The 27,558-nt window shown below is 42.2% G+C and overlaps 1 protein-coding gene across 1 annotated transcript in view; it reads left to right on the forward strand.

Moving 5' to 3' along the window:
• The window catches only part of LOC126475632 (adenylate kinase), a 42,904-nt gene extending 18,829 nt beyond the window's left edge, over window positions 1-24,075 (forward strand). The window contains exon 6 of the mRNA XM_050103482.1: window positions 23,118-24,075. Coding sequence (XP_049959439.1) covers window positions 23,118-23,227 — 110 coding nt within the window. The 3' untranslated portion in view covers window positions 23,228-24,075. The remainder of the gene's footprint in view (window positions 1-23,117) is intronic.
• The last annotated feature ends 3,483 nt before the right edge of the window (window positions 24,076-27,558 follow it).

A 27,558-nucleotide genomic window follows, 5' to 3' on the forward strand; every position in this document is an offset into this window, starting at 1 on the left:
GTGGTGACACTGTCCCATATCGTACATCAAGATCCATTTTCTCTGGCGGGCATTCAAATTCCACACACCTCAATACCATATCCACACCCCCTGAAACTGGTGCATATGGGTGTAAATGCCCCAGATGGTGCCATGGAAGGTGAAACATAGGTACTGGCAAAGGCGCAGTGTAGTCAGCTGTAGGCTATGGGGAGGAAGTGTGGTCAGCAGTGTCAATTGGAACATCACTGGAGATTGGCATGCCAAGGGGAACCATTGATCCACAGGGATCCAGGGCAGTATTATAATGGGACACCCACGGGAGCAGCCAGGGGTTCTGGCCATTGTCACATTGGCACCAGGAGGCGTTGGAAGAGGGGATTGGGGTGGGGATGTTTGTCAGAGGCTGAAGCTGATTGTGGTGATGGCGCTTGAGCCCCTTCTGCATTTGCAGCTAAGTAACCCGTGCCACGAGCATAACGCCAGGAGGGATGAGAGTGAGATGAGATAGTGATGGTTTCAGCTGGTGAAGCAATGTCTGAGGCTGCTGACCATGGAGGAGCTCCACATGGCTGTGATTGTTAAATCGGTGTAGTGCCCAAAAACATAAAGTAAGGTTCACTGTAGTGTCAGAGGATTAGCTAGTGTTCTTCATCTGCTGCTTAAAAGTCCGGACAAGACATTCAGCTTCACAATTGGAGGAAAGATGGTCGGAGGGCTACAGATGTGTTAGAGGCCATTAACAGCATAGATTTCCTTGAAGACAGAGGCCATGAATTGTGCATCATTGTCACAGCCAATGTGCGAGGCAACCCTTTGATGGGCAAACTTGGGCTAAGGTGGTAAGGGTGTCCTCGGCCGTGGTGGATGCCGTGCTTATGACATACGGGTACTTTCAATAATCATCCACAATGAGCAACCACATAGATCCCAAGAATGAGCTTGCAAAATTGAAATGGATGCAGTCGCAAGGGAGGCGAGGAGTAGGCCAGGAGCAAAGGACTGAGGGGGCACCTCATGGTGCTATCTGCATGTTGCACAACTAAGGCCCATTTTTTCAGTGTCACCGTTGATAACAACCATTACACATTGCGACTTGCTGGGTCTTCATATGGAATATTCCCAACTACTCCAGTGGAGCAAACTCAATATCTGATGATGTAATTCTGCCGGAACAACTAATCGATGTGCATCTGTCTCAGTAGCCAAAAGAATGACATTATTCACAGCAGAGTCAGTGAGAAAGATGTTTCCAATGTAATAAAAAAATTAAACCAAAAGCTGGAGTGTCACTGCCACATTTCAGCTATATGAATTTCAAATAATCAGACAAAGCTCAACCACTTTAGGCACTGACTCCCGCGACCCACTAACATTTAAAATTCAAAACTCAGCACTCAGTGATCTCTTTCAGAGAGAATTAGCATGTTCCCTTTTAAATGATTCTTGGTTTAGTGCCGAAGGAAAAAGCTATCACATTCTCAATAAACTTCTGATTGTTTCTCAATAAATAACTATTGCGTAAGATGACCATTCTGACCATTCTCTTTAATACAGACTACACATTCAGAGCGTCAAACGAGATTTCCAGAATTTACTATAATGTGACACTTATGCCGAAGTCGCACAAAAAATCCTAACCCAAATATCACTAAGTACACCTATGCTTGCGTACACCTATACAACCACAATAATATAACGCAATGCTACTATTCCTTAGTGTGTGCTTTAATCCTCAACAACAAAATAACTAAATGACTTGGCGTGAACATGCCTCTTCACATACACCATCCAAGGAAAATCTCACAAAAATATTGAAATACGGTTCACCTACCATTGTGTGGATATTAAGCAACACAATGCACCATTAATCACAGTTAGGAGAAACTAATCTCGCCCTTCAGTAAATCGGAGCTTTTCGTATACCTGGTGAGTCTACATGCTTACCAAAATCAGCGCAATAATCATTTTCTACCCAAGCCAAAAATCTTCTCAAAATACCTTTCTAAATGACTTAGAACTACTTTGAGAGATCCATCCTCATTGCAGACTAATTCACACATAAGTGTGAGCTGATCTCATCACTCTTGAGATAATCCCTCTAGAGGCTCATTACTCAAATGATACTTGGCTACTACTCCTGAAATTCTAAAAGGACAAGCCAAGAACCATTCTCTGCAAACAAATATATCACGCTCATTCTTTCTTTAACAGTAAGCACTTCTTCTTTGCAGTCGTAGGCAAACATTCATAGTGGCCAGCTGCATCATAGTTGTTAGATTAGCCACATGCCCCAATTCAGCAATCGGCTGTATGTTGCAAACTTGCTGACTTGACAGGACACAGCTTTTCTCGACCATCAAGTGTCACACATTTACGTTTTAACAAACAAATTTAAGAAAACTATTTAAGCAACTTAATCTCTTCATTCTTGTAACACATTAAAATCGATAAGAAGTTGAGGCACTTTTTTTTGGACTGAAGATGGTTTGGTGCATTCAGAACTACCCCTATTCCTGAATACCAAGAGTGCTCCAATACTGTAGGTGGATGCATTGGCTGCCATAATCAATGGACGATTGTGAGAAGAGGCGAGAGGTAGGGTGGGGATGTCAGCATTGTTTTCAATTTGACAAAAGCCTGGTTGCAAGTGGGGTCCAAGTATAAGGGACCACATTTTCATGCAACTGATTGAGATTGAGAACATGTGCAACGTGGGCCACCTAGGGTAAGAATTTAGCATAATAGTTGAGTTTGCATAAAAACACTTATAATCGAGTAAGTTCATCGAATGAGGTAAAGTAGTGGTGGTGTCAATGATCCGATTAGTAGGCCTGGTTCCCTCTTCAGAGAGCCAATGCCCCAAGTACTTCACTCGTGGCTGAAAAAAATCTGCACTGCTCCAAACGATAACACAGGATTGTGAACAGGATGCTGAGGTTTTCTAAATGCTGCTGGCAGAAGGCTCCTGTGACGGTAAGGTCATCCAAGTAATTGATGCAAGCCGGAATATACTGTATCAGTTGTTACATAAATCACTGGAATATTGCAGGGGCTGAGAAAATGCCAAAGGGGAGTCACTTGTACTGACACAACCCAAATGGTATGTTAAGAGTGACAATGTTCTGAGACACCTCGTCTAAGGGTAGCTCAGTGAGGTTGATCTTGGAAAAATATTCCCCTCCATCCAGTTTAGTGAGATAGTCTTCTCACCAGGGTATAGGATAGGTTTCTACCCGCGATTGAGCATTGATGGTCGCCTTGAAATCCACTAGAAGTTAAGATACCCATTCGGCTTCCGTATGGTGGCTAGGGGCATGTCCCATGTGCTAGACTTGATGGGTTTGACAGCCCCAGCTGCTTGCATACAATAGTTCCTGCTTCATGGCAGCCCGTAAGCCAACTGGAATCGGTCTGGTGCAGTAAAAGAGGCATGGTATCTGGCTGAAGGGTGATGTGCACCTGAAAGTGTAAAGAACACCCCCAAATCCTGTTGAGAGATGAAAACAGTGTGCAGAGGTCAGCTAGTTCCTGGAAAGGGACCGCAGAGGAAAGCACCTTGACATCATCTGAGATAGAAAATCCAAATGCCATGAAGGTGTTGAGGCCAAAAATGTTGGTATCCAATGGATAGTTGATGACAAAGAATGTTAAAAGCTAAGTAGCATATTTGTAAATTCCCGTGATAGAGAACTGCTCATGACGAGGAATTGCACAGTCTCTATAGGCCACAAAATTGCACGAGGGCAAGAACAAGTCGTGTGATCCAGTTGCACATGAATCACCTGATTGATCAAAGACATGGTGGCTCCAATGTCCACATGAAAGTGGAAGTCCTGGTGAGATGTGCAAAGCATGAGAAACAATTTCTGCGTGAGTGGATTACTTTGGGGGGGCTACTGTCTGCAGCTCGTTTACCGTGCCCTTGTGTGGTCGCGGCGCCCTGTGGGGGGGGGGCAAATCGTGGGAATGCGACATACTCAGCAGAGGTGCCCCTCCTTGCCGCAGTGTGTACAGGACTCCTATCTGAACAGTCTGCTCGGGAGCGAGAGGAAAATACACTGGGCATGAAGCGAGCGGCTCCCTTAGCTGTCGTCAAGGGATGGCTGGAGGCTCAGGAATCAGACATCAAATAAAGACAAATCACAATGTTGCTGGAGCATGGTCGTCGTCCTTTGTGTACGACGCTGGAGTGGTGCACACAGTGGTGTGTGAACTGCGACTAGTTGCAGCCTTGTCATGAGTCATTCTTTAGCAACCTGTGCGATTTTGAATGAATGAGCAATGTGCAAGTTGTCCTCTAATGACAGAGTATCCAGTTTAAATGCTGCCATGTGAATGTCTTGTCAGGTGCCAGTTGAACCACTGCATCAGGAATCAAGGAGTCAGCATAGGAAGCCTTAGCAGCCCTTATTGGCATAAGTAAAATCACATTTTTGGCCAAGTCCTTGCAAGTCAGTGACCCTTGAGTAGTATGACTGTACCAGCTGTTTATAATATTGATGAAATTCTAGCCTGTAGGCAACCATATGATACTGCAAGGAATAATAATTAGTCAGTGGAACGCATGTCTCCTGAAAGAAAAGAGCAAGGGGGTCAGACAGATGTGCCAGTTTTGGAAGGAGAAAAAAGTTGTCGGGCAATAAACAAGACAGAAAGAGGGAGCGCTGCAATGAATAGCCTATGACTTGAAACACCATGAAATGTTGCTTCAGTTGATGCAAATGTGTGTCCCAGTCCTCCATAACATCATTGAAAGGAGGAAACAACAGAAGACAGAATGTTGTGTAAAGTCCAGAAGACTCTGCTCCGTATGGCACAGCGGCCTTCTGCACACAGTTTGCCCCGCCAAGAGCTGAAGAGACTTAAAAGTTCATCTGTATCTGCTGCTGGTGCATCAGCTGCTGCTGTTGCTCGAGAGGGCAACCAATTTAGTTTCCAGGCTGTGCAACAACTTCTTTTCCTTGTCACCAATTGCTTTATCTGTGGGTAGCGGATACGGGCGCACGTCAGGAAAACAGGAGAGAAACAATTATGACAAAAGGTGGGAAGACCGCCAGCAGATGGGACTCAAACCCACGCTGAAATTGAGCAACAGGGCTGACCAAACGGCAGACCCAGCACAACAAGAGCAAGTCAATAGCAGCCTATCCAGCAACAAAGTGCAAAGAGCTTTTGACACAATGTTATGTAGAAGACCAAAGAGGAAAAACAATATCCAAGCAAAGTCTTCAACTAATAATCGGTAGTATGGTGGGGATAGAAACAAATGTTATCAGGCGAAGCACATGACTGACTGAGTGGTCGATGTGCAGTGGTATTTATGCTGGCCGTCAGGGACACTATGGGTCAGTTTACTCACGTGGCAAGATGGTGGCGCACTCACTAGGTGAGTGCAGTGCAGAGGCGATGCTGCTCTCTATTGTCCAAGGAGGTCCATTTGCTCTAGTAGGCTTCCAACTTCCGTGCTTAGAGGTCAAATAAGTTTTTGCAACCATTTACACTTCAAATGAGCTTCTGATCTAATTGATAAAAAATGCTTTTCTGAGAAAGCATTCAGTATGATTTTGGACGAAGTTTTATGCCTACCACCGACTTAAAACATATATTTTCACCTACATATAAAGGGTAAAGTGAAGTCGCCACCAACTATAATTGTTTGAGTGGCGTACCTATTTGAAATGAGACTAGCTTTCTTTGAAATGTCCAGTGACTTTATGATCAGGGTTGTCAGAGTTGGGGGAGGTGTTGGTAAAAGCAACCAATCGATAATTTATTCCAGTTGTCAAGTAGAACCTCTAACCATTATAACCCACAGTTTTACATAAATTGATTAAATCTCTGTTCACTTGCACAGTTCTGAGTGAACAAGAACTATACAAGAGGATATTAAGAACTATTGTCACTGGAATCATTACAGCACCTGTTCGGTCGTACGGTGTTTAAGTAAGGAATTTGACAATGCCCCTAGGAAGTGAATGGAGAAACTAGACTGGATGTAGTATTGACCTTACTTTTCTGTAATACAAGTATTGCAAATCACCGCACCATTTTGCTTGGTGTAAAAAGTATATGTTGGTTACAACATGGGGTGTGTTGTAACCTTGTTAAATCCAGTTGGGTCGCTTAACTGATAGAAACTTAAGCATGTAATCCATATGACCTACATAATAATCTGTATGCCTACCTCATATCTGCATGTGAAATTTTAGTTGAACAACAAACTTGGGTTAAAATTTTGCCATGGATATTGTCACTAATATACAAATGTGTTTAAGCAAAGTTCCGTAATCCCAGTAAGGATTGCTTTGTCCCACGCAGATCTTTACGCATAACTGATGTTGCTTTTGTGTATAATTTTTCCGCATGAGACTGTAATGTGATCACAATCTTTGGCACATATCTTCAGGTATTGATGATCAAATGCTACCATTACATATGTATTTCTGTATGGTGAGAGTAGTTATATGTGGCATTTCACAAGGAGACAAATGTGTTACAATGTTGTTGTTGTTGTGGTCTTCAGTCCTGAGACTGGTTTGATGCAGCTCTCCATGCTACTCTATCCTATCTTCTTCATCTCCCAGTACCTACTGCAACCTACATCCTTCTGAAACTGTTTAGTGTATTCATATCTTGGTCTCCCTCTACGATTTTTACTCTCCACGCTGCCCTCCAATACTAAATTGGTGATCCCTTGATGCCTCAGAACATGTCCTACCAATCGATCCCTTCTTCTGGTCAAGTTGTGCCACAAACTTCTCTTCTCCCCAATCCTATTCAATACCTCCTCATTAGTTATATGATCTACCCATCTAATCTTCAGCATTCCTCTGCAGCACCACATTTCGAAAGCTTCTATTCGCTTCTTGTCCAAACTAGTTATTGTCCATGTTTCACTTCCATTCGTGGCTACACTCCATACAAATACTTTCAGAAACGACTTCCTGACACTTAAATCTGTACTCGATGTTAAAAAATTTCTCTTCTTCAGAAACGCTTTCCTTGCCATTGCCAGTCTACATTTTATATCCTCTCTACGTTGACCATCATCAGCTATTTTGCTCCCCAAATAGCAAAACTCCTTTACTACTTTAAGTGTCTCATTTCCTAATCTAATTCCCTCAGCATCACCCGACTTAATTCGACTACATTCCATTATCCTCGTTTTGCTTTTGTTGATGTTCATCTTATATCCTCCTTTCAAGACCCTATCCATGCCGTTCAACTGCTCTTCCAAGTTCTTTGCTGTCTCTGACAGAATTACAATGTCATCGGCGAACCTCAAAGTTTTTATTTCTTCTCCATGTTACAATATCAGGAAGAAAGAGAGAACACCAACAACTTATTTAGCTAATGTTGTTTACCGCAGTTATGGATTAATGTAAACAGTGCTTAATTTATTAGTAGCTGCTATAAACAAAACACTTACTGCTTTTTACTAGCCACATATTTGTCCATCCACTGTCATTGCAGAAGCAGAGTAGTAGCAGTAATTTCTTGCCAAGCTGATTACATCTACGAGCCGTTTTAATTTTAAATCCCATATCTGCATCATTATTTAACAATGTAAAATTGTATCCACAGCTAGATGAAAGCAAGGTTGTGGTTGTAATTTAACTATTTATTAAAATATTGTGGCCCTGTCACAATTATAATTCTAAAGCCATCATCCTGAACGTTTGATTTGGCACAAAAGTTATTTGCTAAACAGAGCCCTATTGGAGCTTGTGTGACCCAGCCAACTGTAGAATAGCCAACAGTTTTATGTGAACACTGAATTCAGTAAGACTTTCACATTGTCATTGCAAGAGGTAAAAGTGCTGATAAGTCACAAGAAAACTCCTTGGACCAAATGGAATCAAGCCCATGATATTTGGATTTGTCATCTGCGATTTACCCACAGAGCTAGTTGATCACCTTAGAAATCTGATAACATTAAAACTGAAGAGTTTGGGAAGAGCAGGCTTTCATAAGTAGGCGGAAGCATGTGCTTTGAGAACATCTGTCTGGTGGTGTAACTTTAACCATTTTCTGACTTCATCTACTGGTCCTTTTTTTCCCCCTCCCCCTCACTTTGAAAGATGACATGCTTCTTATACCAAGAGATACAGAAACTTGGCAAAAAAGGAGCAAAAACTACTAAACTGCACAACATGTAGCCAAATAATTTATGACCAGGTTACTGGATTTACCAGGCATAGAAGTTGAAGTGAATAATCAAGTGATGCCAATGTCTTAGTTGCTGTTTCATATTTTTGTTACGCTGGTAAATTCGTAAAAGGGCTAAAATAGGCTATTGTGTTACCAGTTCGATGACTGTGTTCTTATACAACTCGAAAATCAGTCGCGCAAATAATGGAAGGGGTAAAAAAACATCAACCTGTTTTATCTCCTTCACTCCTCGACTCGATGTTCCGCACACGACTCCTTCCTGTGACAGTGACCCACCCTTCCTGTGGCATATTTCCCATATAGAGGAGGATATTGTCCAAAACCACTGTCTACACCTCTACTCCTTCCATTGTTTGTTTTCCATCTAGGATTCTTGAGTTTCATATTAACAGTGTTATGTTTTAAATGGAAGTTAACCAGCAATGGCAGATGAACTCTTCGTGTATGAAGAGTCATTCTCGTTCTGCCAATGGCATTGTTAAAGAGAGTTGAGGAGTGGGCAGAGGTTCAGGGCAACTTCTTGTCCTTGGTATGGAAAAAAACAACAGCAGCAGGAGATGGTATAACAGGAGTAGGTTTCATCATTAATGGGAAAGTAGGGCAGAGACTGAGTTCAGTTCAGTGCTTGATTATTCTCATGAAAATAGACAGCAAACCAGTGTCAACAACAGTAGTGCAGGTACACATGCCGATGCCACAAATGGAGATCATAATCTAATGATCATGAGTGACTGAAATGCTGTAGTAGAAGGGAAGGAATAGAAGACAGTGCTTAGAGAGAGTGTGGGCTCAGTAACAAGAATCAGAGAGGAAAGAGACTTGAATTCTGCACTAAATTTCAGCTAGTAATAGTGAATATGCCATTCAGAAATCACAGGAAGTGGAGGTATTCTTCGAAAGGTCTGGAGACACAGGAAGATTCCAGCTGGAGAACACCATGGTGTGTTGGAGATTCCAAACTGAGATCTTTCAATGAAAGATGTGACCACGAGCACGTATCGACCCAGATTGCAATTTAATGATGAAAAGTAGATGGAAACTGAAGAGAATCACAGAAGTTGGACAGACAAATGTAGGTATAAGCAGGGTAATCACGAATAAATCATCAGTTACCAAAGGATTACTTCAGTTAGGGGCTGAAAGAAGTATGGAAATACTTAGGGAAGAATGAGCATACAGCAATAGATGTCACTTAGGAACGAAATAAATAGAAAGTGTATGGAATCCGAGGCAAAATGACTGAGGAAGAAATATGTAGAAATTGAAATACAAATTGTTGTTCGAAGGACTGATTCAGCATATAGAAAATTCAATACAACTTTTGGTGACATTAAAAGCCAAGGCATTAACATTAATACTGCAGGAGAAATTTCGCTGTTTAATGCAGATGAGAGAGCAGATAGATAAGGTACATTGAAGGCCTCTACAGTGAGGATGACTTGTCAGATGATGTAGAGAAAGAAATGGCAGTCAATGTGAAAGACATAGAGGATCCAGTATTAGTCAGTTCAAGAGAGCCTTGGAAGACTTTTAATCAAATAAGGTGAAAGGCGTAGATCACATACCTTCAGAACTTTTAAAATCATTGGGGAACTAATAACCAAACAACTAGTCAAGTAGGTGTGTAGAATCTATCAGTCTGGAGATGTAACCTCAGACTTTCAGAAAAATATCCACACAACCTAAAGATAGTAAGATCAGTTAAGCGCAACAATTCTTTCAAAATCAGCTTATCAGCTTAGCAGCTCATGCAGCCTTGTTACTGACAAGAATAATGTACAGAGGATTGGAAAGTAAAAGTACTATTTGTTCATTGTCATGAATGTGGGCTCTAAAGTTCTAGATTAGTTAAGTCAGTCATCTTCGACCCACTAAAAATACGTGCCTGGTTGCTGCCAACATTGCCAATCTAACAGTACAGTACCCACACGTACCGTCGCATCTACAAATTGCTTGTTGTGCTGTATCATGCCTAAGTAGTAAGCCATGCTTGGTGCCACCAATTTGTGGCAAAAACATGGCGTGGTCTTTTGGCTGCACATCTATCCCCATTGGCTGCTGTAGTGCTGGGAAGTGGATGGACCTTGTTCCCTCTGTGCCCTGTACCGCTCTGTATTCATTCAGGATGTTGTCAATAAACTATTTTAGAAATGTCAGAGGAGCACTTCTGACTTTACACTTGACAATGGAAGCAAGACTTAATAAAATTAACCACCTTCATAAGATTTGTCAGCTGTATCCTTGTTTGCTACCTTCTCAAATGACTTTCCTTTCATGCCTTTCAACTCTTATAACCGTCATCTGCTTTCTGTACAAATTGTAAATAACATTTTGCTCCCCGTATTTTGCACCTACTACCTTCAGAATTTCATAGCGTATTCCAGTCAACATTCTCAAAAGCATCCTCTTTGTCTACAAATGTTTTAAACACAGGTTTGCTTAATTTAACGTCTTCTGAGAGAAGTTTTTGAGTCAGTATTGCCTTTCACGTTCCTGCATTTCTCTGTTTCCCAAATTTATCATCTTCCTCAAGATTGGCTTCCACCAGGTTTTCCATTCTTCTGTAAACAATTCATGTCAGTGTTTTGCAAGCATAACTTATTGAACTGAATTCAGCAATCTTCACACCTGAGGGCAACTGCTTTCCTTGAAATGGGAGTTACTAAATTTGTCCCCCCCCCCCCTCCCCCTTCCATGGAGAGACAGTGTTGTGGTTCCTGTTCTTAAGCTTGGCAAAGATCTGTTGTCCCACAAAATTTAACTGCTGATTAGCCTGACAAATGTCTGCTGATGGATGGTGACCCATCAGCTCAGTTGGGTCCTTCAATCTTTGGACTGTTTATCTCCTTACCATTGCAGCTTTTGGGGGTTATTGTCTCCAATTGATCATCAGCTTTGATTAAAAACTGCAGTTTAGCAGGCTTTTTCTCAGAGCCGCCATCTTCTTCAAGTTTTCTCTGATCCTTGTAAGGCCTATGACACAGCTTGGCACCATCACATTCTCCTTATGCTCCACAAGTAGGGCCACAGGGGCCCCCTTCCACTTTTTATTCACCAGTTCCTGTCCCATTGGTCATTGAGAGTCTGACTCGGTTCTGTCCTCAGCTCTCTGCTGACACAGGAGAATGGCGTTCCACAGGGCTTCCTATTAAGTGTTCCTTCTTTTCTAATCTCCATTAGTGGGCTTGTGGTCTCTGCCAGACAGTTTGTCACCCCTGCTCTGTATGTGGACAATTTCTGTATTTGGGCTAGCTCCCACTCAGTGACCTGCAAAACAGCTCCAGGGTGCCATCCAGCGCATTTCCATGTCAACACTCTTTCATGGTTTCCAGTACTCTCCCCTTAAGTCAAAAGTGGTACATTTGTCTCTGTATTACAGTCCATCCTGATCCTGAGCTGTACCATGACGCCCAACGCTTGATCGTGGTTACCCAGTTTAGTTTCTTTTCATCTTTTCGATGACAAGCTTACGAGCGTACTTGGTTGTCCCTACCCGCCATTTGAATGTTGGGCCCCCCCCCCCCAGGGGGTCCACAACTCTTTTGTGGATATGTGCGTGGCGAGCACGGGACCCGAGCCAGTGCAGCTCTTCCCTTTCGGGGCTGCATACCTCCCCTTTCCACACACACACACACACACACACACACACACACACCTACACACACACTCACTCACTGCCAGCCCCTTCCCCTTTCCCTTGGTCCCTCTCTTTGTGAGTGTGTTTTGTGCCTACGTCCAGAGACGGATGCTTGTGACTGTAAGACGTTGTTTCTCTTCTTTTATATCTCTACTGGAAAGTCTCTGTCCTTACTTTGTCATTCCCGTTTCCTTGATTCTTCTCTTTACCTTCTTCTCCGCTGCGCCGTTTGAGAATTCTTCTCTGCTTTCCTTTTTTTGTTCCTACCTTTCTCTTTCTTTCCTCCTTGTGCATGTCAGGAGGTCGATCCACGCATAGCCGGTGATGGGTAACGTGTAATCCCTTGGCCCAGGTAGACAAGTAGGACACGGACGTACCCCCTGGTAAAGGTCAGGCCCAGGGAGGGGTGATTACCCGAGCTGATACCTTCTGAACATGCCGATTGGTCCTTCTGTCTGTTTCTTGGGAGGTGTGACATTGTAACGTCCTCCTCACTTATCGACCTTAATGACAGTGAAAAATTAAACTGCGTGTACCTAATGGAAATTTGGGAAAAGCAATCGTCACCGAAGTTAATCTGTCTGTAAAGAGGGAGGAAAGGGTTACATCTAAATGAAAGGAAAAATGCAAATGAAACTGGTGGAAATTAATTTTGAAAAGGGGTAAATTTAAAGAAAGTAAATGTCCGGCCGTTACGTTAACAATTAACTAGCGGTAATTAGATATTTGAGATTTAGGGGAAATTACGGTCGCCAGTCCTATGGACAATTGCTGTAGTAACTGAAAAAGAAAGGTTATTACACATATAATTAGCACTAGAAGCGTGGCAACTGAAGGTTGACACGTGTAGTGTGAAAACTGAAAGTTTGTCAGAAGTAATAAATTTCGCTACACTCTGACTTAATTTAGCAAAAGATTTAATAAAACCGGAAAATCGAAAGTTAATTTAGTGACTGAAGTTAATAGTGAGATTTCTTTCTGAAGCACGTCGAAATTCAGTAAAATACGGTTGTTCTTGGACTACCTCAACAATCATTTCAAAAGCTACTTGAATCTACGCAATTTAGAAATAAGAGATTTAACTTTGAACTTGAATTAAATGATTCTGAACAATTAACAATAGTAAAATTTAGTATGTACCAAGCTGAGCTGGAGTCACAGGTAAGCTAAAATATGCAAACAAAACTCGCACTCTTAATTTGTGCTTGTGTAATCTAAATATTGTAGCCAGCTATGAACACCTTAACTGAACTTTGAAATTAAAGCAGTGAAATCGAATGCTTTTACTTTAATGCTGGCATTTCAATTTCAACGACACTCTACTTCATTCTGGAAAAGGAAGGGACCCTGCTTGGTAATGCAATTGGGACAATGAGCAACAAATGTTCATGCTAAGTTGCTGTAATTATAGTTACGAAAATGGAACAGTTTGGAAAGCTGAGGTCTGCCATACAGTTCTAAAACTTTACGTGCTTCCAGTCTTCCTTGTTGGTTGATTGAAGGTTTGAAGCCGTCGATTGAGGAGGTGGCGACAGTCACTCATTGTCAGCCGTCGCTGTTGCAGAAGCTGGATGTTGGCGCGCCTTCTTCTCGACACGGTCACCAGGTGAAACGGGCTCTTGATGTGCGCCAGCTAATGCTTCCCGTCCGCAACACCGTGTCAGAAACTATCGTAGCAAGTCGAGCGCAATTATATGCTGCCCAACCCTGAAAGTGCGGCAACTCGCGGGAGCGTCACACAACACACCTGCTCCACTGCACCACCCCAGCCAGACTTTTTCTGCTCAGCCCGCGCTCCACGCGGAAGAGTTAACACTACCAAAGATCCTAAACACTTTCGTTCTCCACACGACCTATCGATGTATTCGTTCGATAGTATAGTTTTCCCTAGGCCAGACCCAGCGTATAAAAACAAATAATATTCACAAAACAAACCAATTATACATCGACATAAATGCATATATATACAAATAGTAAAACAATTACAATATACAAAGACACAGAAATGTTATATCTTCAGGTAACAAAATAAGGAAAAAAATTTGCAGTGCAATAGATGGAAATAGGAGGATATGCATTTCCGGCGTCACAACATGAGGTGTGGACAATCACCTAAGGCGGGAGTGCCCTCAGAGAGGGCTCCCACTAGGAAGGAGCTTGCCATCGGAGACGCCGGTAATCGTGGGGGATACTTTCGCAATGGTTTTTCCTACTTCAGCTTCTGCCCACAAGAGAGAGCTAGACGATTCTCAGCCAAGGGCAGTTCTTCCATCAGTGCCAAAGTTCAAAGTTGTTTCTCAGTCTCTGATGAAAGTCAAGACTTCTCCACAGTCAACCTTTCATTATTCAGAAAGGTGTCGACAGAATTGGAGGTCCTTTAGTCTTGTTCCCGGTTACGAAATGGCACCTTGTTGTTAGAAACAGACATGCTACACACCTTCCCTGTCCGAGTGGAAGTGCACCGTACTTTACATTCATTGTGCGGGGTGGTTTATATGACATCACTCAACGGATTACCCAATGAGGACACTAAAAATTACCTGTCTGATCAGGGTGTAAGAGTTGAAAAGGAATTGGTATCGACCCACACTCTCTTCTTGACATTTGACAGAGTTCAACTTCCATCAAATATTGAAGTGGGATATGAGAGAATTTCAATTCTCCCTTGCATCCCCATCCCTATGTGTTGCTATCGGTGTCAGCGGTTTAATCATACCAGCCAGTCGTGTTCCAATAGGCCAAATGCGTTACCAGTGGCAGGGGTGCCCATGAGGGTGATTGACCACCTCCATTTCCTCATTGCTTCAACGGTATGGGCGACCACGCTGCTTCCTCTAGAGATTGCCCTAGTTCTAAAGATGAACGAATTATTCAGGAAGTCCGAGTGAAGGAAAAGGTGTCTACCTTTGCTGCTCGTAAGTTATTTGCCAGTAGAAAGCCCACTGTGCTCCATCGGGTAAATATAGCGCTATCCTCACCTCTCGTCGACCTACTAAGGAGGTAACCACTCAGACTTGCTACCTCACCTATAGCACCACGGTCGTCAGATCGGTCAGCCCAAAGATCATCTGTTCAGCATCCCCACTATCACCGCCCTCTAAGGCTCAATCTTCCTTGGCTCCTGCTAAATCATAGGCTTCAAAATTGGATGCCCAAACTTCCCAAAAAAGAGCCTAGTGTTGAAGATATATATATTTTTTTTACCCAGACCTCACAACCATAGAGTCCTCCCTCATCATACCAGCCAGTTGTGTTCCAATATGGCCTAGAAGGCTCATAAGAAACAAAGTTCCTCTCCTTCTCCACCATGGCATGTCTCTTCTACAACGCCACCCAGCAGTAGCCACCCTCTATACGGTGCGCCCCCCCCCCCACCCCCCCTCCCCCAGGGGCTCCACAACTCTTTTGTGGATACGTGCGTAGCGAGCACGGGACCCCAAGCTAGTGTGGCCCTCCTTTCTTTCCAGGCTGCATACCTTCCTTTTCCACATCCTTCCCCATCCCCCCCCCCCCTTCACCTCCACCTCTTCCCATCCCTTTCTCCCACTTTGGGAGTATGCTTGGTGCCTACGCCCGGAGATGGACACTCAAAACTGTGAAACAGTCTCTCTTTGTCCTTCTCTTTTTCTTACCTCTTCTCTTCTTCTCTTTACCATTTTCTCCGCTGCGGCATTTGAGACCTCTCTTCTTTCCTTTCCTTTTCTTTATCCTTCCCTTTCTCTTTTTTTCCTCCCTGTGCTTGTCTGAAGGCCGACCCACGCATTCCCATGCGTAGCCGGTGACGGGGTAACGCGTAATTCTCTGCCCCAGGTTGACAGGTAGGACACGTACATACCCCCTGGTAACGGCCAGGCCCAGGGAGGGGTGGTTACCTGAGCTGATACCTTCCGAAAGTACCGATTGGTCCCTCCGTCCGTTTCTCAGGAGGTGTGACCTGAGGTGTGAACAATCACCTAAGGCAAGAGTGCCCTCAGAGAGGGCCCCCACAAGGAAGGAGCGCGCCATCGGAGACGCCGGTAATCATGGGGGATACTTCCACAATGGATTCATCATCTACTATGTCTGCTCACAAGCAAAAGTTAAATGAGTCTCAGCTTCGGACAATTCTTCCATTGTTGCTACAGTTCTTTGTTGTTTCTTGGTTGGACGAAGGTCAAGATTTCTCCACAGTCAACCCTTTCATTATTCAGAAAGGTGTCGATGCAATTGCTGGTCCTGTAAAGTCTTGTTCCCGATTACGAAATGGCACCTCGTTGTTAGAAACAGTCGGTGCCCTCCAGGCACAAAAATTGCTGCGTACTTCACTGCTACACACCTTCCATGTCCGGGTGGAAGTGCACCGCACTTTCAATTAATCACATGGGGTTGTTTATACATGCTCCCTCGACGGATTGTCTGACGAGGAAATTCAAAGGTACCTGTCTGACCATGGCGTAACGGCTGTTCAGTCATGAAAGGGGTTGACAAGAACATCGTTCCAACCCATACTGTCTTCTTGACATTTGACAGAGTTCAACTTCCATCGAACATAAAAGCGGGCTATGAGAATTTCAGTTCGCCCTTACATTCCAAACCCTACGCGTTGCTATCAGTGTGAGCGGTTCAATCATACCAGCCAGTCATGTTCCAATCTGGCCAAATGCGTTATGCGTGGCAAGGATGCCCATGAGGGTGCTTGTCCACCTCCATCAACTGTATGGGTGACCACACTGGTTCGTCTAGAGATTGCCCAATTTTTAAAGACGAACGGCTTATTAGTGAAGGAAAAGGTGTCGACCTTTGCTACTCGAAGGTTACTTGCCAATCGAAAGCCCACTGTGCCTCATGCAGGTAAATACAGCACTGTCCTTGCCTCTGCTCGGCCAACAAAGGAGGCAGCCACGCAGACGTGTTCTCTCACCTTTATTGCCACAGTCGTCAGATCGGCCAGCGCAAAGATCGCCTGTTCAACCTCTCCACTCTCACCTGCTCACTCTATGGCTCACCCTTCATCGGGTTCTGCTAAATCCTGAACCCCAAAATCAGACACCCGGACTTCCAAAAACGAGCCTACTCATGAAGATTTTTTATGTACCCCAACTTCACAACCTTCGATTCGTCCTTCATCTCAATGTCCTGTTTCCAAGAAGGCTAATAAGAAACCCAATTCCTCTCCTTCTCCGCCACGGCGCGTCTCCTATACAGCACCACCTGGTGGTAACCACCCTTGGCCGACTTGTGTGTCGCCGAGGCGCACTACTGGCAGCTGATCGCTGGTGGCAGGAGCTGCTGCTGAACAACCTATGGATCATGATCTTCTGCCTTCTGCTGAATGCCGTTCCACGGTGTTGGTCGCCAGCTCGGAGCAGTTGTTGAGTTGAGGGCAACCTTGGTCACCTTCTTTCCTTTTCTGTCCACCATATGTCAATTATCCATTGGAATATCCGCGGCATTCGAGCCAATCGGGATGAATTGTCGATCCTCTTACGATCCTACTCGCTGGTCATCGTCTGTCTTCAGGAAACAAAGCTGCGTCCCCACGATCGCTTTGTTTTCCCTCATTTTCAGTCAGTCCGATTTGATCTCCCCTCTGTTGAAGGCACTCCAACACATGGAGGACTCATGAGTCTTCTCCATGATACTCTCCATTATCACCCAATCCCCTTAAACACTTCCTTGCAAGCTGTCGCTGTCCGTCTTTCCCTTTCTGGATACACCTTCTCTCTTTGTACTGTATACATTCCATCGTCCACACCAATGGCAAGAGCTGATCTCCTTCATCTTCTTGGTCAGCTTCAACCCCCTGATTTGCTGGTTGGGGACTTCAATGCCCACCACCACCACCTGCTTTGGGGATCTCAGCGTACTTGTCCACGCAGCTCACTATTGATAGACGTCTTTCACCAAGCAGATCTTGTTTGCCTCAACACTGGGGACCCTACATTTTTGTCTGCCTCTGACAAATTTCTCATATTTGGACCTTTCGGTCAGTGCTGTTCCACTAGCTCGGCGCTTCAAATGGTTTGCTCTTGCTGATACACACTCGAGTGACCAGTTTCCATGTGTCCTTAAATTGCAGCCACAACTGCCATATATGCGCCCAAGGCACTGGAATTTTGCCCAAGCTGATTGGACACTTTTTTCGTCTCTAGCGACATTCGATGACCGTCACTTTCCTAGCGTCGCCGATGAGGTCACTCACATTACAGAAGTTATTCTTACAGCTGCGGAACGTTCAATACGTCGCACCTCCGATTTGCCCCGGCACCCCCCAGTTCCTCGGTGGAACGAGGCATACAGTGATGCAATACGTGAGCGGCGACGTGCTGTTAGCGTTTTCCGGCACCATCCTACTTTGGCCAACTGTATCCACTATAAGCAGTTCCATGCACGATGCCGTTGCGTCATTTGCGATAGCAAGAAGGCAAGCTGGGACTTCTTTACTAGCTCATTTAACACCTTCACTCCCTCCTCGGAAGTTTGGAGTCGGATTCAACGGTTATCTGGCGTGCCTATTTTCTCCCCGGCCTCTGGGCTCACTGTCGCACATGATACATTAGTGGACCCTGTTGCAATTTCTAACTCATTGGGTCAACACTTTGCTGAGATTTCGAGCTCTTCAAATTACCCGCCAGCGTTTCTTCCGAAGAAACGTGCAGCGGAAGTGCAACCTCTTTCTTTCTCCTCTCAAAATCGCGAAAGCTATAATACTGTTTTCTCCATGCGGGAACTCCAACATGCACTGTCTTCTTCTCACTCTTCTGCCCCAGGACCGGATTGTATCCACAACCAAATGTTGCTGCATTTATCGTACCACAGTCTGCGTTACCTCCTTCGCCTTTATAATCGATTTTGGACCGACAGTACTTTTCCCAGAAGATGGCGGGAAGCTACTGTCATTCCTGTTCCGAAACCTGGAAAGGACAAACATCTCCACTCTAGCTATCGCCCCATTTCTCTCAAGAGTAGTATATGTAAGGTTTTGGAGCGTATGGTGAACTGCCATTTAGCCTGGTGGCTGGAGTCCCGAAGTCTTTTAATACCTGACCAATGCGGTTTCCGAAAGCATCGTTCTGCAGTTGACCATCTTGTTGCTCTCTCCACTTATATCATGAAAAATTTTCTCAGGAAACGCCAAACGGTAGCAATATTTTTTGATCTGGAGAGAGCATACGATACCTGTTGGAGGACAGGCATCCTCCGCACACTTTAGAGGTCGGCTGTCACTTTTTCTTCGTGAATTTATGGCAGAGCGCACATTTAAAGTGCGGGTGAACATTACTTTCTCCCAAGAAAACGGGGTACCCCAGGGCTTCATGCTAAGTGTTGTACTGTTTGCCATTGCCATAAATCCAATTATGGATTGTCTCCTTCCTGATGTCTCGGGCTCCCTCTTTGTGGACGATTTCGCAATCTACTACAGCTCTCAATGGACCAGCCTTCTTGAACGACGCCTTCAAGGATGTCTCGATCGCCTCCACTCTTGGAGCATCGAAACCAGCTTCCGCTTTTCTCCCGGTAAGACCGTTTGTGTTAATTTTTGGCGTCGTATGGAGTTTCTTCCGCCCTCCTCACATCTAGGCCCTGTCAACCTTCCGTTTGCAGACGTCGCCAAATTCTTGGGTCTTATGTTTGACAGAAAACTGTGCTGGTCCTCGCATGTTTCCTATCTTTCGGCTCGCTGTCTGCGATCCAACACCCTCCATGTCCTGAATGGTACCTCCTGGGGAGCGGACCGAGTGGTCCTTCTCTGCCTCTATCACTCCTTATTGCGCTCATAATTGGACTATGGAAGCATAGTTTACTCCTCTGCTGGGCCGTCTATTCTTCGGCGTCTCGACTCTGTCCACCACCATGGATTACGTTTGGTGTCTGGAGCTTTTTACACCAGCCATGTGGAAAGCCTTTATGCTGAGACTGCAGAACCACCGCTGTCCAATCGGCGAGCTGTCCTTCTGAGTCGTTATGCTAGCCATCTGTCTTCCATGCCTGCTAATCTGGCCCATGATATTTTTTCGATGTCTCCTTGGATTTAGGGTATGCAGGCCGCCCTTCCTCCCTGCTACCACCGGGAGTCCACTTCCGTCAACTGTTATGTTCTCTTTCCTTCCACTTTCCTAAGACTTTTTGACAACTTGGGGTACAGCACCGCCTTGGCTCCGGCTCCGGCCCTGGACCTGCCTGTTCCGTTAACTTTGTCAGTTTCCCAAGGATGGTACCCCTTCTCTTGTTTATTGTCAGGCATTTGCTGCTCTATGTGCACAAATGACGGATGCCACATTTATTTACACTGATGGCTCAAAAACAGCGTTTGGTGTTGGGAGTGCCTATATTGTTGGCAACACCCCTATTAAATTTCGGCTTCCTGACCAGTGTTCGGTTTTTACTGTGGAGCTTTATGCTGTTCTCCAGGCTGTCCAATACATCCGGTGCCATAAGTGGATACAGTATATTATATAATCATATTCAGTCAGCTCTCTTCCCAACCTCCAAGCTCTTTATCCCATCCACCAGAGTCAAGACTGCCTCCACATGCTGCACTTCGGGGTGTCTCTGTGGCCCTTTCTTCTTGTCCTGTTATTTACTCTTGCTGCTGCCTCGATGTTCCTTTTACCTCTTTGTTTGCCCCTTCTCCGTACTGCCCTGTTTATGTAGTCCTCCCTTGGATTCTGCCACCTTGGGTATTGGGGCCAATGACCTCACTGTTTGTCTATCAACCAACCGACCAGTTACATTAGTCCGGAAGTCTTGAGAGTATTTCGCCTGTCTCAAACATTTTGCACCCCCGGTGGAGTACTTTGTCATGGCTGGTCCTCCTATAATTTATATCTGTGGTTGTGGGAATGTTGTCTACTCCATGGACTTTTTTTGACTTAGGTCTTTCTGCACTGCCTGATTCTTCTCGCAGTATCATACCTTCCATCTGATCTTCATCTGATTCATCTTCCCTTTCAGTTGTCTTAATTTCCTTTATAGAGAAGCCCTCTATATTCTTTCCAATGTTCTGTTTTCTCTTTGTTTAGTACTGGTTTGCCATCTGAGCTTCTGTGAGTCATACAGTTACTTCTCTTTTCTCCAAAAGTCTCTTTAATTTTCCTATCTTTCGCCTCATTTTACATGCTTAGACTGCCTTGCAGTTGTCGTCTTCCCTTGAAATGTCTTAGTTTAAAATCTGGTGCAAGACTCTTGTCTTATATACTTAATGTGAAACCTTCTGTTGTCTACAGGTATCTTTCATTTGTACAACTTTCATTTATGATTATCCTTAAACCAATTATTAGTGATGATTAAGTTGTTCTCAGATATAACATTTTTTCGGGGTAGAGGCAAAGTGATTAAAGCTGTGCATCTACTGCTACATGCTGGGTCTGGAGGGCCCTCAGCCTTCCCCTCCAGTGCCTGTTTCCGTGGTCATCCCACTTTACTCTATTTTAATTGCTTTTAGATGCAATGAGTCTTTTTTCCTGCCTCACCCTATTTTTTGTTTCAGGAGTAGCACTCCAGTGGATGCAAGACTTAAATTCGTTACCCTTGATACTAGCTGAAAATTCATATATACTTCCATAATTTTATCAAATTTCTGGCACACATCACTAACTACAGATATCTTTCATCTTGAACAAGAAACTGACAGCCTCGCTGTGTAGGCCCATAATGCACATCCCCAACCGACCAACCAAATAATTGAGGATGTGGAGTGCAGGTGCTACTCTGAGATGAAGAGATTGGCACTGGAGAGGAATTTGTGGTGGGACACATCAAACAAGTCAGAAGACTGATAACCCAAGAAATGCCGTAGTCGTTGGTTGATTTGGAGTCAATAAGTTGTAGAAGGAAATTCCTTAATCTTAGGAAAAAAATCATAGCCTTAAACAAGACGTTAACATCATACAATGGTCTGTTTGCAACTGGCTGATAGAACTATTATGCCTGGGATTTATGTTGTCTGTACAGGTAGTGCTGGGGTGTCATGCGGCTATGGATTCTTTGTTGTTGTAAGTAAGCAGCAAAAGATTTGAAATTTAGAAGTGTGATATTTGGTGATTGTCTAACAAATTGTGGTCACTGCATAAATGTCTGGAGATGATGTGATCATCAAACAGGTTCCTTTGGCTTTCTTTTTAGTTCAGTAATGTATAACAACAGATGAGCATATCCTTGCTTACTACTTTAGTAGTTCGGTGCTGGTGGTTTAGCAGGTATCAAAGTTGTCCAATTCTTAAAATGGTTAATATGAAAAAAAATTATAGGGAAATGTGACAGTTTTCATTTGTCTCTTAGTGCAGCCATAACACTTGGGCTTTCAATTGTTGAATTGAACTTATGGTTAATATCTTAGACTTCAAATGTATTGGTCCTAGATCGGGTGATGTAGCTCAACAGGTCAGAGGAAAACAATAGTATATCATTTCCAGGAAAATCATGCCTGGGAAACCACTCTGGTCTTCATTTCAACCAATATAGGTTGACAGTTGCTTTATTTACTATAACTGAATGTATCTCTTGTCTTCTCCAACTAGCCATTTCTGCTATATACTTTTGGTAAATGTATAAGGTACAAACCTGATTCGTATTTTACAGTCTACCAACCTGCACAAGTAGTGGATGATCTGTTGTGTCATCCTAGTGTGTAATCTAGTTTGTCATTTTTTTTTCTTCTGTCGCCACATTGAACAATTACACACTACTATCAATGCGTTGTAGTTTGTGCTTCAGAATTTTAGAAATCTGATGTAAACGAATAGAAGAGAATGTTAACATCAAGGTATTTTTGTTACCATCCTATGAGCGACCACACTTGCACTGGATTTGTCTAGTTTGCTCAGATACATATGGATCACTTATTGCCCCAAAAAAATTTATTTACTTGAGAACAGTAGAATATATTTTCTTGGATTTGGTTGCATAGCTGCAGGATTTGCTAACACTAAAAACTGCCTTATTTGAAGATGTAATTATGTCACTATTGATCTTAAGGATATTCTGTGTTCAGTAAATTTGTTATGTCAAATTTTATTAAATATACATAATTTTATTGCAGAACATTGTTTATTTTTGTGTGTCAGTAATGCATACATCGTATTTCCGGCTGAATATGTGTTTACTGTAGGATGATCTATGAAATTAGTGAAAAAGTTAAATCCTGAAAAAATAAGTACCAGTTGTCTTCATAAAGTTAGGTAATTCTAGCCATATGCTATGAATAATATGAATAATGTTGTACATCTATTGCATTGCAGTTGTTATTATAGTTTGAGGCCAATGCAACAAATGTTGCCACAACATTGTTGTGCTATTAGTAAAGAGAAGTGATTAGAAATATAGAACCTTTTTCTTTCTTTTTCAGGTATACATCACAGGATTGATGCCTCCAAATCTGCTTCAGAGGTCTTTGATAGCATTGATAAAATATTTCTTCGTTCTTCCAGAAGCAAGGATAAAGTTATGTTTGTATAAGGAACATTCGTAGGACAATGCTGTAATTTTAATGATGGAAATATATCCTGTTATTGAGAATTTAAGCCATATAGAAGCTGATGGGAGTCAAAATTTTATTATTCATGCAGGTAACTTTTTAAGTTACAAACATGACCATTTCTGTCAAAGCTATCGCACTGCCATGCACAATTAAGACTTGCAGTGTCTCTTATATACATATATTTTAGTTTTGATTGCCTGTCACTATCTCCTAACATTCAAAAAGTGAGAAATATTTTTCCATGTTTATAGTAACATTATTTTATTACTGGTCACATCAAAAACATATTACGCGAGAACCCGTGATACCTGAAGCATATTGTGAGTTTGTTGTTAGACAGTGAATGAAGGATTTTTCAACTGTATGATAATTTACTTTTTGGTCTGTGAAAGTTTCTCTTTAATTTACACAGGATTGTACTTGCCAGGCCTCAGATATGACTTGTTTTGCTGGTATTAACTGTATTGCTCCCACAAACTAATGTGCACTCAATCTGTGAATCTGTAGTAAATGAAAGCATAGGGATATCTTTCTATGAAACTTTGCTCAGTTTAAAATAAAATTAAGAAATGACAGCAGTTGTAGAACTAATCATTAAATTTTAGTTCCAATATTTCAATTTGGTTGGTAGTCACTGTGAATACTAAATAAAAAAATGTATAGTCAAAAGTGTTTATGTGTAATGAAGGGACTAAGACATGAGTCACGCAATGATCCATGTTTACCATTGTTCAGCGAAGGGCTCTTCTGACATTATTTGTACCTGTTATGTGGGAAATGGTGTAAAAGTATCTGATAAAATAAAATGTATCAGTGCTTCTTTTTACTAAGTGCTCATGCTTTTTCTTCCTCCCCTAACATATGATAACTATTATGAATGAATGTTAAATCTGTCTCATACAGAAAGAGTGTTAGCTGTATTAATTTTTGATCTCCTGCAACTTTGAAAGCAGTTGTTTCTAAAATAATAAAAGTAAGTTATGTGCTTAAAGTGACAATCTTAAATTTAGAAGAATACACTGACATGATAAAATACCATTTACAACAGCTGATAGCATGTTCTCAGATTTGTTTGTGAAGCAGATGTTTTTTAATTAAAAAACAGTTGGATAAAAAAGTTCACAGCATACAATCAGCCAATTGACGTGTAATCCACAAATAAATCTTCCTGGTAGAATGTGAAAGAAATGTTGATGAATTTTTCATGAAGCAGATGTTATTGTGTGGTGACTGGTAAGTAATCCAAACCACTCTCCACACATTTAGTAGTATATTGTTTCTGTAAATGAGCTTGTTGTATTCTTAAAGAAATTGAATGATTACTCAATGTGTGGGATTTTCTGCTTAAAGCAAGAACCCACCCACGAAACACTGTCATCTGTAACTGTGTATTTTGACCAACACTTCTGCAAGATCCATATTAAGACACCTAAGTCTGTGCCTTTCATTATCACTGTACTCACGTTACTTACATGCCACCACAAAAAGATGCACTGCTTTCTGCAAGATAAGATTACTGCCATGTCAGCTATGGTGCAATGTGGCACTGTGATATATCAACCTGCACTCCCATTACTCATCAACTGAGGGAAAAATTGTGCAAAACTGTGTTTTGAACTCAGGCTAGTACAATGTGATGTTCTCATGAGTCTACAGATCAGACATTTTCCACACTTTTTCTAAAAAAGAACTGTTAACATTCAACTGATAGTCAGTTTCACCTCTGTCATGAAATAAAAATTCTTATCAAGCAAAATGTGAAGATTGTCATCATGACCTAAAAACAAATACTGAAGTTCGTAGTTATGTAGCAGAAAAGATGTCAAATCTATTTTATGGAATTTACACTTTGATGCAACAAACTATAATAAACAACACTCTCTCTCTCTCTCTCTCTCTCTCTCTCTCTCTCTCTGTGTGTGTGTGTGTGTGTGTGTGTGTGTGTGTGTGTGTGTGTGTGTGTGTGTGTGTGTGTGTGGTTTTTTTTTCCCCCTTCCCCCTAAATTTAAAACCATATTACAAGCAGTTTTTTGCCAAAAGTGCACAAACTTTCAGTGTAATTATAATTTCATTATTTCCATTTCATATGTCTTTAAACATTTGTTAACACTTTGTTCAATAATACCGAGAAGATATTCTAATAATGTAGAAGAAATTGGCTTTCAACAGTAAATATTTTGTCTAAAAGGACATGAATGTCGTTATCTGTTGAGCTCAGACGAACTAAATGAGGGTGATTTATATATTCTTCGTAAATACAGTTCATATAGTTCTTATTATTTTTACTTCCTAATTCCAACTGCTGCTCATTTCTAAGTATGCCCTGAAAATATTGTGACCTTTGTGTTTAACCTTTTTTGGGTGCAGTGTTCTTCAGTCTTAAAATGGCAGGGTGGTCTGAGTGGTACTGACCTCATAGCAGGTCACAATAACATTGCAGGAGGGCAGCAGGTACAAAGAACCAGGTCCTCAGCCATTGTGGAATCATAAAGCCAGTGGAAACAACAAGATTTATTCAGCAGAATTCATACAGCCACAGTCAGAAGTTTGCACAGATGCAGGTATCCATAGTGATTGTTACCTTGTGAATATTATCGTGAGCAGTTGCAGGTATCCACAGATACTCTGCAGATATCTGTAATAATAACTGTGTTGTAGTTGAAAATTAAAGAACAGTATCAATCTCATTATATGCCTTTTGTCGAATTGTTTTACCTGTAGTCAATGCCAGAGATTTCATGAATCAGCACAGCATGTATGTTGTAATGTTAGTTGAAAACTTGGTCGATAGACATTCTTGGAATATCTGCAAGGCACAGGTAAAGTGGAAGTCTGTTTCTGTCCTTACCTTCTGGCTATGACCCGTTTAGCTGCACCCAAGGAACCTGCACTTTGTGACTATACATTGCTGTGACCTTATCTTTCATGCAATCTGTGAACTGCATTTGGGTTGACGGCCATTGTCATTGACTTCCCGAGAGGTGAGAGTTGCAAAGTTTCTGGTGCCTCCAGTTGACACTTTGCAGTGATTCAGTTGCCACATAACGAATGTGTCAAAATAAACAGTTGTGAGAGTGCTTTAATAAAATGAACATCATGGACCTAATTTCTCTATTGTGAGTTCACATTTTTGTGAGAAATCAAACTGTGACTGTAGATTTGAATAAAATTTGGTTCTATGTTTGATGGCAAGGAGAAAATCAAATATACAGTAGCTTGTCTGTGTATAAAATTGTGTTCTTACATCAGACACACAGTGACTTTAAATTTGTTAAAAAATGTGTGAGAGACTGCACAAATTAGTGTTGTTAAATTTTTAACAACAAAATGAGACATACAAATTCCTCACGTCCCACCAAATTTGATGGTAGTCCCATCAGGAAATACTTGTTGATCTTACCAGCAAAAAATTGTACCTTTTGTTGTTACATTTGGAAATAAATTTCAAGATGGCACATTTGCTTATTGGCTTGGGGGCAAAGTTCGGCTCAGTGAGTGCCAAGGAACTGCTACCTCATGTGACAACCTATTTGAGAAATTGAAAGGAAACTGCAGATTGTTTATGTGAAGCTGAATGAGGAATATCTTCAGAGGGGTAGGAGAGACATTAGAAATAGATTTATGGAGTGTTTCATGTCTTAAAATAAACTGCATGGGAGGGTTGCACATTACTTAAATAGTGAAAAAGAAAAGGTTGAAGTTCCAGTGTTGTGCAACAGATATTTTGAGAGTGAGATGGATTTAAAAATGTTATTCAGGACTGTGCAAAATGTTGTTTGTTCTCGGCAGAGATCCAAAGATTGTTGCAACACTCAATCAGTAGAAGAGACTTTTATATTTGGCACAAATTCTCAATGTTGTGCTTGAGTGTATGACTCAATGAAGTGTCAATAAAGAGAACAGTGATATACTGGTGATTAATAAATTCATTTTGAGATGTCAAAGCTTTCTTCAAAAATTCCTGTCTTCAGAAGTGCACACAGAAATTGTTGAAAGGAGATGTGGACACGCATTGGAACAGCAAATTACAATGTTTGTGTGGATTAGCTTCTAGTGGTTCTCAGTTCTATCACTTGTAGCCAAGACAAACATTTCTATAGATTTAAAAACTGAACTATACGAAAATCACATGTAAACAGTAAGTGGGAAATAAGAACGCGCGAATCCACATTTCTAAATAAAAAAGAGGAAAAAAAAACTTAAAATTTCTTGGGAGTGTCAGGAAAGTTGGAGCTATAAGGTATGGTACAAATCATGTAGCAATAAAGTGTTCGTAGTTGAAAAGTATCACAGCTGAGGTTCCTGCAAA

The sequence above is a fragment of the Schistocerca serialis genome, chromosome 1 (assembly GCF_023864345.2).
Source record: "Schistocerca serialis cubense isolate TAMUIC-IGC-003099 chromosome 1, iqSchSeri2.2, whole genome shotgun sequence".
In the NCBI taxonomy this organism is placed as follows: Eukaryota; Metazoa; Arthropoda; class Insecta; order Orthoptera; family Acrididae; genus Schistocerca; species Schistocerca serialis.